The sequence below is a fragment of the Cynocephalus volans genome, chromosome 14 (genome assembly GCF_027409185.1).
Source record: "Cynocephalus volans isolate mCynVol1 chromosome 14, mCynVol1.pri, whole genome shotgun sequence".
Classification (NCBI taxonomy): Eukaryota; Metazoa; Chordata; class Mammalia; order Dermoptera; family Cynocephalidae; genus Cynocephalus; species Cynocephalus volans.
The window spans coordinates 91,212,822-91,231,992 of record NC_084473.1 but is presented as its reverse complement, the minus strand read 5'-3'; the positions used below and the strand labels follow the sequence as shown (position 1 = coordinate 91,231,992).

The window sequence follows — 19,171 nt, the reverse complement described above, 5'->3', positions numbered from 1 at the left end:
CCTTTAGTCCTGGTGATAGTCCTCATTGCCTCCGTTTGGCAACAGACCCTCAACTTTGGTCTCTTAGGACAGGGTGGGACTCTTGGGAGCCTTGTGGAAACTTCCTTTCAGAGAGGACTAGGTGGCCTGCTCCTCCATGGGTTTTTTGTAGAATGTTTACTGTCTTCCAGCTGTGTGATGATGTGAGGGAGGGCTTGAGCACCTTCTTTGAGTCTGGGAAGGACTGTTTAGATCCACTGTGGTGAGTCCTCTATTTCTGTTGGAGTTGTTGTAGGCCTTTTCTAGGCAGGGTCAGGGTGACTTCTCCTGTCTTTCATTCCCACCAATTCAGAGCCCTATCCCTTCCAACTCCAGGGCAGGATGAGGGATGGGGCTGGAACCATCTTCTGAGAAAGGCAAGGTGGGGTCTGGTGGGGCCTGAGTGAAGTGGGACTGAAGCTTGGACAGTCTCCTTTGAAGTGTGTTGCCCCATACGCGGGATGGTTTTCTTGTGTGTTCCCACATATGACTGTGCCTGTGCAGATGTTTAGTGGCACTGTATGTTGGCTTTTTTGGATTGTGGATGATCTCACCTCACCTCCATCTCTTAGTTCCCATTTCATCAGAACCAACAGAGGAAGCAGAGAAAGAGGATCTTAGGGTCCAGCTGAAGCGGCACCATCCCTCGAGTCCTCTTCCTGGCAGTAAGACCTCCAAGCGACCAAAGATCAAGGTGTCCCTTATCTCCCAAGGTGACACAGCTGGAGGGCCTTGTACTCCTTCCCAAGGAGGAGCTCCAGAAGGTGAGTTTCTCTTGTCCTGTTTAAATAAAAACTGACTGAACTCTCTCAGGGCACGTAGCATTGCCCCCTTGTTGGCTACTTGCCAGGTGGCTCAGCTTCTGCTTCAATGTTAGAGGTGCCTGGAGCAAAAAAGGCATGAGATGGCACATGCAGGGAAAGCGGGCAGTGACCTCATCTGAACAAGGACCAGGGAGGCAGAATACAAGAGGAAGCTCTGGGGTCATTCAAGCATCATACGTTCTGTTCTTTTTTTTTGGTTTCAGTTAAAGATAAAATATTCCACAAAGTTTAGAAAGTAAAAGGGAAAAATAACCCCAATTCTCCTTACTTGTAATGTAGTTCTTTTTTCATCTTCCAGTCTTTTTTCATAATATCATGCATTTAGCCTGGGCTATGGAACCTGGAAAGGTAGGGGCCAAATGGGACTGACCAGTGGTCTTAGGGTTTTCTGTTCTGCAGCCGCAGGTGGGAAGCCCATCACCATGACACTGGGGCAAGCTTCAGCAGGGACCAAGGAGCTCACAGGACTTCTCACCACAACCAAGTGAGTCTATTTTTTGGTCTGTCTCTATTCCCTTTTTCACCTTTACCCCTTTTCTGGTTCATTTAGTGCTTTGGGAAGATGGTGAATTATGGATTCTGTCAGTTATGGGAATGTGACTTCTTTCTGGTTGGAATCTTTGTGTTTTCCTTTGTGTCAACTCAGTTGGAGTTTATTTTTACTTAGATTGCAAAGTATCCCCTGGCTCTTGCTTGAAGGCCTGAGGTGTTTAGGCCTGACTTTTAGAAGGACTAGAGGCCAGATTTAGAAGGTGGTACAAAGAAACCAAAGTTTCCAGCCTTGTATCCATTGCTGAAAGCCTTGTTGGATCTCACTTTGATTGTTTTTTTTTTTTTTTGATGGCTGGCTGGTTCAGGGATCCGAACCCTTGACCTTGCTCTTATGACACTACGCTCTAACCAACTCAGCTAACCAGCCAGCCCCTGGTGGGCCTCACTCTGGACCCTCCCTCTGTTGCTAGGATCTGCTGCTGCCCTCTGACCTCCTTTCTTTGTCTCTAGGTCAAGTGCCTCTGAAGGTGGAGTCTTAGCTAGCCCAGCCCCTTCAGTGGTCTCCAGCAGCGCTGCACCCAGTGCCTTGCACACACTCCAGAGCCGCTTGGTGGCCACATCTCCTGGCAACTCTCTCCCAGGTAACTTGTAGCCCAGCATTCCTCCTCCCAACAAAGTCTTTTTGGTTTGTTACTGGAGGATGTTCCTAGGAAAGCATCCCTGTAGCTGGATCTAGAGGATGCACCTCTGGGTCTCAGGGTAGTAATGGAGACTTGCCATGAAGCTAGCTTGGATGGGGGATTCCTTGGCATTAATATCTGCAGTGATGACCCAGTCTGCAGGTGCCATATCCTGTCCTATAAGAAGTGGAATTCTCTAGTGGGAGATATGTGTATTGTGTTTAATTTTGGTGTTAAGCACATCAGACTGAAGAAAACTGGAAATAGTGCTTTACTGGGCATTAGCAAAATTGGACATTTTTCTGCCTGTACTTGTCTCTCACTTTCTCCAACCCTCAACCCTACACTGAATGGCTAGTTGCCTGAGCCAAGTAGGGTGTAGGCATAGCTGGCACCTCTCTTCTTCAGGAGGACCTTCCTCTTTGCTTTGAGGCCTCTGGACTGTGTAAAATGAGGTGTAAGTCAAGTATTTGGGATTCTTTTGGCTTAAAAAGTTGTTCCTATTCCCTGGAAAGAAAGGAGGAAATTTAGATTTCTCAAAACTGTCTAAAATATAGGACCAGTGGTTTGCAACAGGTTGGGAGGTACAGAACAAATCCAAGGCAGTGCATGGCGTAGTGCCTTTCCTCATGTGGCATCCAGTGCGTGTGTACAGGGGAGACTTTCCTGATGTCTTTCTGAGAGTAAGGGAGTGTCCAAGGGCAAGAACATTGGTGTTTTAGTTGGTGGTGAGGGTGGATGGGCGTGGCTGCTCTTGGAATATGTGCAAGTGACTGAGTCCATGCTGTTGCCTTTTATGTCCTCTCCTAGGGGCCACGTCAGCCAGCAGTCTCCTCCAAGGCCTCAGCTTCAGCTTACAGGATATCAGCAGTAAGACTTCTGGCCTCCCAGCAAATCCCTCCCCAGGACCAGCCCCACAGGTGCACATCTGCCTTCTACTGGTCTGGACAGATGTGGGGAGGAGGCCTCCTCAGCTTAGCTGGGTTTGGCAGCGAAACTGGGTCTGGCAGGGAGACTGGGTCTGGAGTCAGTGGGTCAAGGACAAACAGCCTTCTAACTACATAGCCAAGAGATGCCAAAGATTAAAGTTCATCACTTACTGTGTGATCTTGGGCAAGTTTCTTGACCTCTCTGTCTTTGTTTTCTTATCTGTAAAATGAGGTAATAATAGTACCTCTCTCATAGAGTTGTTGTGAAAATTGAATAAGGTAATTTATGCAAAATGCCTGGAAGAGTACCCTACATGTAGTAGGCACTCAGTACTGTTAGCCTTTAATAATGTGGTATGGGTCCTCCAAACTTGAATGTTGCTGTTGGGCGACAGCTTCTGATCACCTGGGCTTGTGTGTCCCACAGGCTACCAGTATGAAGTTGCCCACCCCCATGCAGAGCCTGGGTGCCATCACCACGGGCACCAGCACCATTGTTCGTACCATTCCTGTGGCCACCACTCTCTCCTCCTTGGGTGCCACTCCTGGTGGGAAGCCCACAGCCATCCACCAGCTGCTGACCAATGGGGGCCTCGCTAAGTTGGCAAGCAGCCTCCCTGGCCTGGCTCAGATCTCTAACCAAGCATCAGGTGAGTCTCTCATGAGAAATGTGGGGACTCCCAAATCTGGGATCTTCCCCTAGGACCTTCCCATTCATGTGGGCAAGATATGTTGAATCCAAACCCACAGGGTCCTGGCATTGACCCTTGGATTCAGCTATGTGGACCCATCCCCCAGAGAGGTTGAGAGAACACAGGCTGTTTCCTGTTGCCTTTCAGATCAGTCCACAGGGCACAGATGACCCAGCTGGGGGGAGGCCGAGGGGGCTGTTTTATGTGGGAAAGAAACTCTCCAGGAAAAAAAAGCATAAGAGAGTTGAGGCTGTGACCAAAAAACTTTGCTTCTTTCTCTCTCTCTCAGGCTTGAAGGTTCCCACCACCATTACTCTGACACTCCGTGGTCAACCAAACAGAATCACCACGCTGAGCCCCATGGGCTCAGGAACAGCCCTGTGCGAGGAGCCCACCCCCCAGGTGCTTCCCTCCAGCTCACAGGTAAGTCCACCTGGAAAGACTGAGGACATGGGCTCCAATATTGGGAAGTTTGGGACCAGCCAACAAGCCGATTGGAGAAGCTGCCAATGTACTGGACTTGCAGGCAGGTCATATTCAAATCTGGAGTCTAGGATTTGTGGCTTTGTAACTCTGAGCAAGTCATGGACCTCTTTGAGTCTCCTCTTCTGTAACACCCCATGGATGTTGTGAGGATTAACTATGTAAATATGTTTGGGTATGTAGTAGTGCCTGGTATTGAATGTCTTTGTTATCCTTTCCTCTCCTTTCCTTTTGTGTTCCCATTCTTGGTTTTATCTTTCAGAGGTTGTGAATAGAGGATAGCTGGCTAATATTCTTTCTTTGACTAATGGCTTTCCAGCACTGTGCCTTTAATCATTGCTATCTTTTTAGGGTACAGCTAGGTTTTCATAGCTCTTACCCAGGAAATCACCATCAGTTCCAATTAGCTGATCTGAATTCAGTTGTGACCTTTTCAAGTAAAATGTTTCTAATCTTAAAATGGTGATCAGAGGAGCCCCACCCGAAGATTAGAGGTTAAACAAAAAAATAGTTTGAGTCCAGTATTGAGTGTACTTTCCTTCAATATCCACTGTTCAGCCAAGGCCTTTGTATGTGTGGGCGGGGGCCTATGGAAGCTGCCACAACTAAAGGTCTGGCCCTGTTCCCGTCCTTAGCACCACACCAGCCAGCCTGGGAACTGGGGGGGCTAGTTACTGCTAGGCAGATGACAGTCCCTAAGCCATTCTAGAAGCTCTTCAGTCTCTTCTTCTCTAGGGGATAGTACTGCACAGAGATCAGTACCTGACATTCATTAGGATCATAGCTATTCCCCTTTTTTCTTTATTTTGTTCCTTATTTCTTCACTTGTAAAAGCAATTGTGCTTATTTTAAATAATTCATACATTACAGAAATAATATAATTTAGAAAGTGAAAAATTTCATGATGCTAATCCCAGAGATGACATTTACTGCTTGGTATGGATTCTTCCAGATTTCTCTCTATATACAAGGTACATTATTTTATTTACTTTGGACAAAAATGGGATCACAGAGTATGGACTGTTTTGTAACTAGCCTTTGTTTATAAATCATGTTGTGACATGTTTCCCTGATGGTTACATAGAGACCTATCTATTTCTTTTTGGAGGCTGGCTAGTATATCACTGTGTGGATGTATGAAAGCATATTTCACCACCTCCTTTTTGGGTAGAGAGTTGGTTTTTGTTTTTTGTTTTTTGTTTTTGATGTTGTAAATGGTGCTGTGGTGAACACCTTGTTCATGATTCTCGTGTACCTCTGGGAGCATTTCTCTAGGCTAGAGACCAGTAAGTGGAGGATATATGTACATCTGGTATTTAGCTAGCTGCTGATTAATCGCTCTTCAAAATGTTTTGCTAATTTACAATTCTAGTCACAGTGATCAGAATACCTGTTTTGCTATACCTTTGTCAATTGTGGAAATCAGTATTTTTAAATTTATTAATCTGATGGGTAAAACATGAAATTGTGTTTCAGTGTGCGTTTTCCTGATTGTTTATGAGGTTGTATGTCTTCTTTTATGAATTGCTTATCATATTTTTTATTTACCTGATTTATGGTGGCTATATATGAGTATATTCAGATGTAAATCCTTTAGTTGTAATACAAGTTGCATATACTTTTTATTTAAGTCAGTGGCTTTTTTTTCTTTTTGTTTTTTCATTTTTGTTTTGTTGAAACATTGGGTGCTTGTCTTTTAAATTTTATTTCTAGATCTTTTATCATACAGACATTACAAATTTTATATAGTAAAATCTTCAAATATTTCTCTTTATGGCTCTAAGATTTTGTGTTTTAAGAAAGCTTTAAGTAGGGGCTTTAAAAAAGAAACTGGTCCTATTGCAAGAATATAAAAATAATCTTTTTGTTTTCTTTTTAAATTTTTAATTATAGTAAAATATATGTAATGTTCAATTTAATATTTCAATCATATTTAAGCATATAGTTCAATGAGTTGAGCACATTCACATTGTTTTGCAACCATCACCACCTTCCAGCTCCGGAACTTTTCTATCATCCCATATGAAAACTCTGTTTTTGTGTTTTCATTTTTGTTTTGGCAGCTGGCTGGTAAGGGGATCCATCCAACCCTTGACTTTAGTGTTGTCAGCACCACTCTCTAACCAGGCCAGCCCTGCTTTTTCTTATAATGTTTTTGTTTGTTTCTTTCAGATCCTTAGTCCACTTGGAATTTATTTTTACATGCTAAATGAGGTAAGGATGAGTCCATTCATCCTTCCTCCACTCATTTGATATTCACTGCTTTCATAGTCTAGGTTACTGTATACACATGTGCCTCTTCTGTGGCCTTGATCTGTCCTTTGGTACACTAGCTTTATATTATTGTTTGATAATGCAGCTCCTCCAGGAAGTGTCGATTCTGTTTCTAGTTTGCTAAAATCATCATTCCCCCCCCTCCCCTTTTCTTGATAAATAATGGGTTTGGAATTTTGTCCATTATCTTATCAAAAGAGAACAAAATGAAAAAAGAAAGAAGCCAAGTGTTTCATGTCTTTCCTTTTGATTTGCTTTTCTTTTAATTAGGATTTTGGCCTGTAGTTTTCTTCTCCTCTACCCCGTTTTTGTGTGCACTTTTCTTGTCCGGTTGTGGAAAAGGGATAATTCAGTGCTTGTAGAATGGGATTCGGGAAGTGTTTTGTTTTCTTTCTCATACTCTAAAAGAATTACAGAGTACAGAAATGACCAATTCCTTGATGGTTTAATGGAAGTGACCTACAAAGCCATTTGGGCCTATTTTTAGGCCGTCTTCACCTTTGCTGATGCCATGTTGATGGACAACTAGAAAGCAGACTCCTGCCACGTGTTACCTTCCTCCTGTGTTAGATGGTCCTCCTTAGCCTGCTGTGGCCTGGGGTAGCTGGTTATTGTTGAGAAGAGCATAGAGGTCCTTGAGAATCCTCCTTTTCCATGGCTAAAGTAAAGCACAGATAAAGATCAAGTTCTGGCCTTCTGCCTGATGGTGTTAACATGAGAGATTAGTTTTCATCTTAGTAAAATGGGTGTGTAATTACCAGGAGGGGTCTAGTGATTCTTTTCTAATGATCAGGGAGGTGTTATTAGATTATGGCTTGCTGACTTGAAAGCTAATTGTTACCTTAGTGTTCAGACTGCCAGAGAGTATGGTATTGAGGAAAGAGCCCTGAACTATGGGTCAGGCTGTCTGTTTTTAGCTAGCTATATGATCCTAGGCAAATCACCTAACCTGTCTGGACTTTGGTTTTCTTATCTAGTCTAGTGAGGAAGTTGGCTTACATCAGTGATTGTTGGTGATATAAGGATTAATAAGGCCTCAGAATCTCCATTGGCTTTGGGAACATGAATTTTTAAATGCTGAGAAACAAACCACCCAAGTTGGACATTTATGAGGCAGTTGGAAATTTGAACACTGGATAGTTGTTGATATTAAGGGATTATTAACCTTCTTATGTGATAATGGTATTGTATTTAAGTTTTTAAAAAATTGTTTTTTATTTTGGGATTACATACTGCAGTATTCATGGATGGAATGAATTTTAAAAGAAAAAAGGTGTAAACACCGCTAGACCTTTCTAAGGTTTGTGCAAACACTAAATTATCTGTTTTGTTTCTGGCGGTGATTAATATTTATTACGTTTTTCCTTTATCGGAATGAACTATTGTGTATCCTTACAGCTGAGAAGCTGTGGGGAAGAAAGTGAGGGACAGGGACAGTGTTGTGCTTTGCATCAGAGTCCTAAGAATGGACTTTTTGTCTGTGGTTACAAGATCTCTTTCCTCTCTTTTCAGGGGTCCCACCATGACCTTGTCAGGCTGGCAGGCAGTCCTTCTAGCTGTCTTGTAGCAGACCCTGGGCAGCTAGGCTCACTCTCAGGCATATTCATAATGAGGCCATAGTGATCATCCGTACATAGTCCTACTTTTGGGCAGGGTGTGCCTACAAGAGGTGGATCCTTTGAGGTTTTGATTATCAAATACTTCCTCATTTCTCCCCTCCTGTGCCCTCCATCTTCCTCCCTTTACTGTATTCTCAGACCTTTTAGGAGTTTCCTGAGGGTGGGATCTAGAGAAGTAGGGACAGCCTTGGTGAAAAAAGGCCACCCTCTCTCCCTTGCTTCCTTCTTCCTGAACTTCAGGGCTTAACAATTGAAGGCATTCTCTACACACCTACAAAATAAAAAATGGTATTGTCAAAACAGGCATGGGAATCTTCCCTTTAGTTCTGTCACCTTTAACTCACCTATCTTTTTCTCTGCTTTCCCTTCCTGTCGTCATGCATAATAGTAAAAGCTGACGTTTATAGTTGAGTGCATATTATACTCAGGTGCTTTATGTAGATTATCTCAATTAATCCTCACAACGGCCCTGGGAAATAGGTGCTGTCCTCTACATCTTACAGGTGAGGAAAAGGAGACTCAGTGCATAAGTCGCTTGCCCTAGAAAGTGGTAAGGTGAGTCTCTTACTACAGAGTCCATGTTTTGTTAACCACTTGGCAACTAGAACACATTTCCTTGTGTATCCAACTTCTCTATAGAGAGTTACTTCTTTGGGATAATTTCTCAGGACTGGGATGACTGGGTCAGAGGGTCTGGATGTGGTAGCCTGGCAAAGCTTTGATCCTTGTTCACTGCCTCTCCTGCCATAGCGCCTGCCTCCAGCACCCTGAAGATGCTGTGCAATATGTCCTCCTTACCAGGTTGGTGATGGCTGCCTCACGGTGGGCCCTGGGCACGTGTGGTCTTGCTGAGCTGTCCATGTGTATGAAGACCTCTGTAAGACAGTCATTTTTGTCTCTCTGCCAACTGTCTTCGGGCTTGGTCCTCTGGGTCTTGTGAAACCGGTAAGCGAGGTGATACGGCGCCAGCAAGGGGAGCACCATCCTCCAGGATCTGCAAGTCTGATTTCCGGAATCCCCAGCCTCCTCAGCAGATCTGGCTATGCAGGGATCAGAGGCAGTTCTTCCCCTGCATTAAGCATGGTTTGACCTGCTCCTGTGTTTAATAAAGGAGTTTCCTTTTGGAAGTCTGTGCTGCCACCTGTGCCCAGTTGGGAAGGAGATGTCCACATGGTCTGGGCTATGGGAGTTGGACTGAGAGCCCTTTGCTTAGGACCAGCATCATCCTGGCCTGCGGGCTAGTGTTTTCAGGGCCTGAAGGGCTTGTTTTGGACATCACAGTTGTCTTCGTTGAGCAGCCATGGAGAGAACGTTGGATACTAAGTAGCCTGCTGATACCTGGCAACTCCCGATTTTCGTCGGTTTCTCAATGAAGGCAAAGGGAACTGGACTATTATCTTTTAGCCCCTTTGGCTAATCTAGACGTGGGAAGCAGTGGTCCCCAGGAAGTGAAAGCTGAACCCTTTCTATTTTTCACCATGGTTTGGGCAGTTCCTATATCCAGAGATTCCAGTGGTCCAGAAAGGCTGAAAAAGAGGAATGGAATGGCAAAGGAAATGGCTTAAAGGATGTGCCAGTAAGCCCTGTGGTGAAGACAATTTGGGCTTGGGGCTGTGCATCTGCCACCTAAGGAACTAGTGGTTTAGCTGGAGATGAAGAATTTGTCAAGTCAGATGGAAGAAACTCCAGCACCTGAAAGTCCTATCTCCAGTGCCTGGAGGTGAAGTAGGGACAACAAGCTAAGGTAATTTCTTGGCTGTCCCAGGAATCTTGGGGCATCAGGACAATGAAAGTCATGCTCCAGTTTCTGTTTCCATTCCATGTGACTATATGTAATCCTGCTTTGAAGTGGGAGGATTATCTGCAGTGACTGTACTGTGCAGAGCTGTTGGTACCAGCCTGAGCCCTGTAGGTGGCAGTCCCTGGAGAAGTGGTCACTGTAGACAGAGCTCTGAGCCCCTCCTTACCTCTTTATAACAGCTGTGTGCAAAGGTAGTTTTAGCTTTGGCTTGGAACCTATTAACAGGCTTTCTTCCCTTCCATACTTAGAATGTTTGCAGTCAGGGTGATAAGTAACCCAAGTGTGACTCTGTTCAGTGTCCTTTTTTATAGGCAGGGAGGGGCCACAACATGGCTCAAATTGCAGTCCAGGGTCCTGATCTACAGTGCAATGTATATCCACACCAGGCCACCTGCATTCAATCCAGGGGCCTCACCTGCCAATCAGAGTGACAGCCAGGAGGGAGCACGTAGTGTGCAGGAGTCTCAGACGAGGCAGGTAAGGGTAAGGGTGCTGCGGGCAGGGGGATGTGTACTAGTAGAGAGGGTACCCTGAACACCATACCTTCCCTCCCTGACCTCCTTCAGAGCTGGTCTCAGCAGTGATTCACACAGAATTAGGCTACATTTTTGCATTAGCTGGTAGATAACTACTTTCTGAAATTCAGGAGGCATTTAGTAAATATGAGGAAAGTTTGAAATCTGAAAGGGGCATCCAGGTGTTTTATAGCTTTACAAATAGGATCATAAAATATCAAAAGAGCAGTGGACACCAAGACTGTGTGAGGCTTGATTCTTCTTACTGCTTCCCACCCAATCCACTAATAGTGTCCAGAGGATGAAGTCATGTGTTCCGTATTACCTTTCTAAGAAAAAGTAGAGAAAAAAAAAAGCAACAACGAGAAAACTGTTGGGCTGTTTTTAACTTGCAGTGATAGTGTAGAGAGGTCCCATGTATTCTTCATTGAGTTTTCCCTAGCGTTTACATCTCATATAACTGTAGTACAAAATCAAAACCAGAAAATTAACATTGGCACAACATGTGTATATAGTTCTATGTCATTTTATCCCTGTAACCACAATCAAAATACAGAGCCGTTCCATCAGTGCAGAGATCTCCCTTGTGCTACCCCTTTATAGTCACAACATCCCCTTCTTCCCCACCACTCCTGACCCAGAGCAAACTAATCTTTTACATCTCTAAATAGAATGATATATAAATATAGTCCTACAGTACATGACATTTTGAGATTATCGTTTGCACTCAGTTTAATTTCCTTGATATCCATTCAAGTTGTTATGTGTATCAGTAGTTCATTTCTTTTATTGCTGATTAATATTCTGTGGTATGGCCATACCAAAGTTTGTGTAACCATTCACCTATTGAGGGACATCTTGATTGTTCCAGTTTTGGGTTATTACAAATAAAGCTGCTGTAAGCAATTGTATGTAGGTTTTTGTGGGGTTACGAGTTTTCATTTGTCTGGGATAAATACCCAGGAGTGTAATTACTGGATCATATGATAGGATTTTAGTTTTGTAACAAACTGCAAACTATTTTCCAGAGTAGTTGTTTTACCATTTTACATTCCCATTAGCAGTGTATGAGTTCTAGTTTTTCTGAATCCTCATCAGCATTTGATATTGCCTCTATTTTTTATTTTAGCTGTTCTGATAGGTGTGTAGTGATATCTCGTTATGGTCTTTTAAATTTGTTGAGGTTTGTTTATGGTCCAGGATATGGTGATCTATCTTAATATATATTCTGTAGGTACTTGAAAAGAATGTATATTCTGCTGTTGTTGAGTGGGGTGTTCAAATAGCGATAAAATTCTGTTGGTTGATGGTGTTAAGTTCTTGTATATCCTTGCTGATTTTCTGTCAAGTTGTTCTACCATTTGTTGAGAAAGTGGTTTTGAAATTCCCCCAACTATAGTTGTGGAATTGTCTATGTATTCTTTCAGTTCGATCCATATTTGCTTCACACATATTGCACTTCTGTTTGATGCATACACATTTAGGATTGCTATGTCTTTTTGGTGGATTAACTCTTTTATCATTATGTAATGTCCTTCTTTGTGCCTGGTAACTTCCTTTTTGAAGTCTACTTTATCTGATGTTGATATAGCCATTCCTACTTTCTTTTGATTGTTCACATGATATATTTTTTCTATTCTTTTGCTTTCAACCTCCCTATATTATATTTGAAGTGAGTTCATAAGAAAACACTGCAGGGCCAAGCCCGTGGCGCACTCGGGAGAGTGCGGCGCTGGGAGCGCAGCGAAGCTCCCGCCGCGGGTTCGGATCCTATATAGGACTGGCCGGTGCACTCACTGGCTGAGTGCCGGTCACGAAAAAGACAAAAAAAAAAAAAAAAACAAGAAAACACTGCATATAGCATATGATTCTTTTCTCTGTCCATCTCTGTTTTTTAATTGGTGTTTTTAGACTGTCATCATTATATGTAATTATAGATACGTAAGGGCTTAAGTCAGCCATTTTAGTTTTTGTTTTCTGTATTTTGTTTCTGTTTTTTTTCCTCTTCCTCCAAGTGGGTTACTTGAACTTTTTTTTGGAATACTTGATTTGTCTGTAGTGTTTTGAGGTGTATCTCCTTGTATAGTATTTTTAACGGTTGCTTTAAAGTGTTAGAGTATAGGGCCGACCCTGTGGCGCACTTGGGAGAGTGCGGCGCTGGGAGCGCAGCGATGCTCCCGCCGCGGGTTCGGATCCTATATAGGAATGGCCGGTGCGCTCCCTGGCTGAGCGCGGTGCGGCCGGTCACAAAAATGACAAAAAAATAAATAAATAAAATAAATAAAGTGTTAGAGTATATATGCATAACTTATCGCAGTCTACTGGTATCCACGTTACCGTTGTCACATTTCTATAATTGTCTGTATACATAAAAACCATTTTAGGTAGCATTATAAGTTTTCCTTCAAACATAATTTAAAAAACTCAACAGAAGGAAAGTCTATTTAACTGTATTTTTACCCTTTCCGTTGTTCTTTTTTCCTTCCTGGTGTTCCAAGATTCCTTTTTTTATCATTTCATTTCTGTTTGGAGAACTTCCTTTAGCCGTTCTTCTCTGTTGTCAGCTGGTAACAAATTCTTTTCATTTGCCTTTGTCTGAAGATGTCTCAATTTCCCCTTAATGTTTTTTAAACTTTAAAACAAACTTTTTAATATTATTATTATTTATTATTTTTTTCGGTGGCTGGCCGGTACAGGGATCTGAACCCTTGACCTTGGTGTTATCAACACCATGCTCTACCTACTGAGCAAACTGGCTAGCCAGATTTCCCCTTCATTGATGAAGGATATTTTTGCTAGATATAAAGTCTGCGGTTGACCATTCTTTCTTTCAGCATTCGAAAAATATTGTGCCACTTCCTTGGTTTCTTATCTGTAGGGGAAAGTAGAGTGTAGAAAGTAGGAGTGGCTATATTAACATCAGATAAAGTAGACTTCAGAAAGAAAGTTACCAGGCACACACAAAAATTTCCTGTCATTTGAATTGTTTTTCCCCTATACATAAGGTGTTTCTTTCTGCTTTCAGTATTTTTCTTTGTCTTTACTTTTGAGGTTTGACTATATAATATGTCTTGGCATGGATTTCCTTGTGTTTATACTGTTTAGGTTTCATTCAGCTTCTTCAATGTGTAGGCTTATGTCTTTTTACCAAGTTTGGGGAATTTCCAATTGTTATTTTTTCAGCTTCACCCTCTTTTTCCTCTCCTTCAGGACTCCAGTGACATGATTATTAGACCTGTAGGAATAGCCCTACAGTGCTTTGAGGCTCTGTTCAGATTGTACAATTTCTGTTCTATCTTCAAGTTCATGGATTTTTTTCCTCTGTCCTCCCATTCTACTGTTGAGCCCATCCACTGAATTTTTCATTTAGGTTATTCTGTTTTTCAGTTCTAAAATTTGTTTTGTTCTGTTTTTTGGCAGCTGGATGGTACAGGGATCTGAACCTTTGACCTTGTTGTGTTTTGTTCTTTATATCTTCCATTTCCTGGCTGAGAATTTCTGTTTTGGGGTTTTTGTTTTGTTTGTTTTTTCATTGTCTTGTGTGTTCATAATTGCTCATTAAAGCATTTTTTATGATAGCTGCTTGAAAGTCCTTGTTAGACAGTTCTAATATCTGTGTCATCTTTTTTTCTTTTTAAAGATGACCGGTAAGGGGATCTTAACCCTTGACTTGGGAGAGCGTGGTGCTGACAACACCAAGTGAGCTAACCTCCCATCACTATATAGGGATCCGAACCTGTGGCCTTGGTGTTATCAGCACCTCACTCTCCTGAGTGAGCCATGGGCCAGCCCTTGAGTTGAGATTTTTCTTGGTTTATTCTTCGAATGGTTTTGGATGAAACCTGAACATTTTTGGTGTTATCTGTGAAATTCTGGATCTTATTTAAATCTTCTGTTTTAGCAGGCCTTGTCTGACACTGCTCTGGGGGTCTAAGGGGAGCTGCTTTGTTACTGCCAAGTGGGGTGGAAGTCTGGGATCCCCACTTGGCTTTCACTGACACTAGGGTGAGATGAGGGTTCCTCTTTACTGCTGGTTGGAGTGGGAGTTTCAACTCCCCACTAAGCCTCCGCTGATGATGCCAGCCCACCTGGAATGGGAAAAGGGGGCTTGTTAGTCTTCCTCACATGGCCTCAACTGACACTGTGGGGGGGTTGTGTGGCCTTGTTGCTTCTGGGCAGAGGGGAATGTCCTGACTCTCCACTAGGCCTTTGCTGATACCACCCCAGCTGGGATGAAGGCATGCTTTGTTGCCACCAGGTAACGGTGGATGTCCAGGCTAACCACAAGGTCTCTTATGGCACAGTGGGGGTAGGGGCTGGAGGCCTCATTACCACTTATCAGAGTGAAAATTTTGTTTCTCCACCTGGCCTTCTTTAACACCACCCCACAAATAACTAGACATTTGAGGATACAGTCACCTCAGAAAAGGCAACACTGAACAACATTCACCTTCTAAAGTGGAATTGTTGGATGAGATGGACCAAGAAGTTAATATATGATGGATTTATTTAAGGAGTTAAGGTTAGATGTTATCAATTTAAAACAATAAAAAACCATTTTTAAAAAGTACCAGATAGAAATACTAGTTATAGAAAATATAATGGGGGGGGAGAAAATATAATAGTTAAAACAAGGTAATGGTAGGTTAAAAAGTAGAGGGAAATAATTTTGAAAGTAGTGGAGAACTGGCCAGCTGCTGAAAAAACAAAACAATAAAATAAAATAATGGAGAATAAGTTTTTAAGAATTAAGAGAAAAATGAAAGGCTTCACTCTGAAAGGATTCACATGGAGTTCCAAATGGAAGCAAGGAAAACCCACATACTAGTCATGTAATCAAAGACAGAAAATCCTAAAGGCTTCCATAGAGAAAATGCAGATCTGTCAGAATTTGAAGCAGAATTGGACTGATGTGAGCCATTATGACATGAATCTCGGATTTAGGAAGTCATTAATGTTTTTAATGTATTGGAGGAAAAGAGGATAGAATATAAATGTGAGGGATAAAAACGTTCTCAGGCATACAAGGCTTCAGAAGAGCTGCCACACAAAGACTCATACTGAAGTATTTAGGAGTACTCAGAAACAAGTCCAGATGAAGTAGCAAGAAATATAGGAAGCATGGGTAATTAAATATCTTTAAAAAGTTTATCTTTTTTTTAAAGAAAAAAAGTCAGGCTCAAAGAAGATATAATCTATATCCATCTAGAACTAAAATTCTAGATAATATCTACATGATTGGGGTTGGGATAGGGACCAAAAGATAAAAAGAAAGCATGCTGACACACTTGTGGGAAGATATTGGTAAATTTAAGAAGCTAATAAGAGTATATGAACATAAGAATAAGTGGTAAGGTAATGGTAACCACCCTGAGAACAAAAATACAGGGTTTACATTGGTACATCTGGGCCGAGCCCGTGGCGCACTCGGGAGAGTGCGGCGCTTGGAGCGCAGCGACGCTCCCGCTGCGGGTTCGGATCCTATATAGGAATGGCCGGTGCACTCACTGGCTGAGTGCCGGTCACGAAAAAGACAAAAAAAAAAAAAAAAAAAAAAAAAAAACATTGGTACGTCTATTGAAAAGCAAGAAGGAAAAAGAAAATAAAATATTCTAAATGATAAATATGGACTAGGATTGGAATAAGTCCTGTTCTGACAGTAATTATAGTAAATATGAGGGTTCTTCAAAAAGTTCACAGGGGCTGGCCAGTTAGCTCAGTTGGTTAGAGCATGGGGCTGGTAACACCAAGGTCCAGGGTTTGATCCCTGTCCTGGCCAACTACCCAAAAAAAAGTTCATGGAAAGGTTCGTATTACCTTTCAATTATATTTTTCCATGAGCTTTTTAAAGTACCCATGTATAAATGTATTAAACTTACGGATTAAAAAAGAAATACTAGATGCCAGAGTAACTGATATCTGACAGGGGCTGTTTTCTCTCAACTTTTCTGATCCAGGGCCATGGGCCCCAAGAACCATGGGGGCAAAATACCAGGTAAATAAGAGCAGGGAGGGTCCTTGAAGAGACAATCTTGCCATGTTTTCCACACACCTGGCTTACAGAGTCAGAGTGAAGGGAAGCAACAAGGGATGGTGAAGCGCCTAGGGACACCACAGCAGAAAACTGTAGCCACCTGTAGGCCTGAAGGAGCAGTGTTACTGGGTTCTGGGGAGAGCTGTTGCCGTGGAGACGGGCTGCTTGACTGCAACTGAAAGTAAAGGAATGCAGAGAGAGCTGGGAGGGTCGGGGGTGGAAGTAATACTCCCATCTCCTCTCCTGCCACTCATCTCTTGCTGTCGCTTCCCACTGGCCAAGCCCAGCTGGCAGCCAGAGGGCAAGGGAGCCGATGCAGTCCACGTAGTTCAGCCTCCTGGCGTGGTTTCCTATGACACAAAGCAGGGCAGCAAGGGAGAAGGATGGAACTGGAGGTGCAAACAGAATAACCAGCACAATATATGTATTTTTCAGCTATTAAAGTCATACACATTGAGAGTAGAAATGTTGGCATGTACAGAAAAACATAAAGAACAAAGAATACTTAGCAACCAGAAGCATCCACTATTCACATTTTGGTGTGTTTGTTTCTAGTCCTTTTCAGTACAAATTTTTCAGTCGTTGAGATCACACCATACATATACTTGTTTGTTTTTGTAATGAGTTGGCACTGGAATTCCTTTTAGGGAGAGAGCTTTTTGTTTGGGGAAAGTCCCTTGAGAAACTAGAATAGATGGTGTGACTCTGACTACATAGGACATAGGTATTAGGAGCTCAAGCAAAGAATGGTTAATCTATCTGCAGGAGAAAGTGAATTTGTTTATATTTACTTGTGCTTTTGAGGGGAATGGGTGTGTGAGGAGGAATTCTCTGCCCTGCATTGACCTCTGTTTCCTGTCCCCAACTTGTGACCAGGAGAGAAAGTCCAAGGATTAAAAATTAGGACTTTGAAAAAAAAGGAATTAGGACTTTGGCCAAGATCGTGGGTTCAGATCTCCATACCGGCTAGCTGCAAAAAAAAAAAAGAAAAAGAAAAAAAAAATCTTTGTTCTGGACAGTTAGCTAAGTTTGTTAGAGTGCAGCCTTATAGCACCAAAGTCATGGGTCAGATCCCTGTACCAGCCAGCTTTAAAAAAAAAAAAACCAAGAGTTAGGACTCTGAAGGGCTGGCCGGTTAGCTCAATTGGTCAGCATATGGTATTGGTAACATCAAGGGTAAAGGTTTGGACCCCCATACTGGCCAACTGCTAAAAAAAAAAAAAAAAAAATTAGGACTAGGACTCTGGATCCCAGTCTCAGCTCTGTCTCTGCATCATTTGTTAATGCTGAGCCCTGCTTGCATCTTGGCTTTGACTTGCCACACCGCCAAGTAGAATAATAGCAAACAAGCCTTATCCTAGGCCGTCATTACTGGTACTTCATAGATGTGGGGTAAACTGAGGCATAGGTAAGGTAAGTAACTTGTCCAAGTCACATGACTGTTAAGTGATGTGCCAAGGCTGAATCCTTGCAGTCTGGCTGCAGAACCCACTCTCTTATTGACTCTAATCCCATTGACTTGGCTCCCAGGGTTGTGGTGGGAGTCCTGCAATGCTTGGAAACCAAACAGTAGCTCATAGCCTGTCTGTGATAGGGAGGTAAAGGGTCGATTGGTTGCAAACCCCTCGTCATCCAAATGGCCTCAAACGTACATTCCTTACAGTGCGCGCAGAGATCACGTGAAGAGGTGCCAGATATGGGTGATAACAGGCGAGGCAGAGGGAGTCTTTTTACAAAATCTGATTTGGGGAAGAATTGTGTGTTATGTGGTATTGACAGTTTTGCTAATTAGATGGGTAGATGGCTCCTACATGGCTGTGGTAGGCCCTGGCAGTGCTGGACATTCAGTTCTTCCCATAGCCTGTTGTTGAAGTGATTACTGAGGAAGCCCAAATGGTTCTCAGTCCCTGTGTTCAGATTGCCCTACAGAGGACCTCTGCTGGAGGATCCCAGCCAGGGCTACTCATAATGATCCTTCTCTGAGGGTGTGGGGAAGCAGACCAGGGCAGTGGGGAGTGGCTCTTGTGTGGATGTGCCCAGCACCAAATGAGATTGCTTCCAGATGAGGTCAGCAGCCATTCTTTTCTCAATGGAGAAAAGGTAGGAGTTGGAACAGAGTGGGAAAGGGGTGAGTGGCAAAAGATGTGAAAAGGAAAAGATGGAACAAGGGAAAAAGAATCTCAAAAATATATGGGCTTGTATTTTTCCCTCTCTCTTCCTAAGCAATTCAGTCCAAAAGCCAATAAATAGGACACAGCCAGAAAGGTGTTCATGTGTGTGGCGGGAGGAGAAGCCACCATTAACTTTTGCTAGAAAAGCTAAGAGTGTCCCCAGAAAATCCCCTGGGTTCCAGACATAGTCCTTCTTGCCACAATTATGTGGTAATAACCCCAATTTCCCCTTGATTATTAGAATTAGTTACCCCAGCCAATAAAATCACCTCTCTCTTTGTGTTTTGCTTTAGTGGCATGAGGAGCCCAAAATGCCTAAGTGGCAGTCTCAACTTCCAATTTGATGGAACCATTGTTGTCTATGGTATAAATACTCCTACCTTGGAAACCAAGACTGCCAACCAAGCAGAGCTCAAGATTGTGTGGATGGGAAGTGACTGGGTTATTATGTGCAGTAGTGAGAAGAGCCACTCTCATTTCTGTCCTTTGCTTCCTGGGCCCATGTGCTCTGGCTGTGGAGAGACAGCACTATATATTGGCCTTGGATTTGGAGCATATATGGCATCCTGTAAGATAAAACCCTATCCTATCAGAGTGTTGACTCCCATCTGGCACCATAGCTGAGTCTCTAGTAGGCCA

The 19,171-nt window shown here is 42.9% G+C and overlaps 1 protein-coding gene across 11 annotated transcripts in view; it reads left to right on the top strand.

Annotated features, from left to right (window-relative positions):
• Window positions 1-19,171, top strand: part of KANSL3 (KAT8 regulatory NSL complex subunit 3) — a 78,962-nt gene that overhangs the window by 32,517 nt on the left and 27,274 nt on the right. For 4 of the 11 annotated variants that reach the window (XR_010021629.1, XR_010021628.1, XR_010021632.1 and 1 more), the window contains exons 16-22: window positions 591-782; window positions 1,242-1,326; window positions 1,845-1,975; window positions 2,825-2,934; window positions 3,371-3,593; window positions 3,925-4,058; window positions 8,813-9,755. Coding sequence is in view for 6 of the 11 variants with exons in the window: in XM_063077661.1 (XP_062933731.1) it covers window positions 591-782; window positions 1,242-1,326; window positions 1,845-1,975; window positions 2,825-2,934; window positions 3,371-3,593; window positions 3,925-4,058; window positions 8,813-8,863 (926 nt within the window). In the remaining 5 variants the exon portion in view is untranslated. Of the gene's footprint in view, window positions 1-590; window positions 783-1,241; window positions 1,327-1,844; window positions 1,976-2,824; window positions 2,935-3,370; window positions 3,594-3,924; window positions 4,059-8,761; window positions 11,488-18,825; window positions 18,860-19,171 lie in introns of those variants that run through there. The other 7 variants (XM_063077665.1, XM_063077663.1, XM_063077664.1 and 4 more) reach the window with 5 other exon arrangements.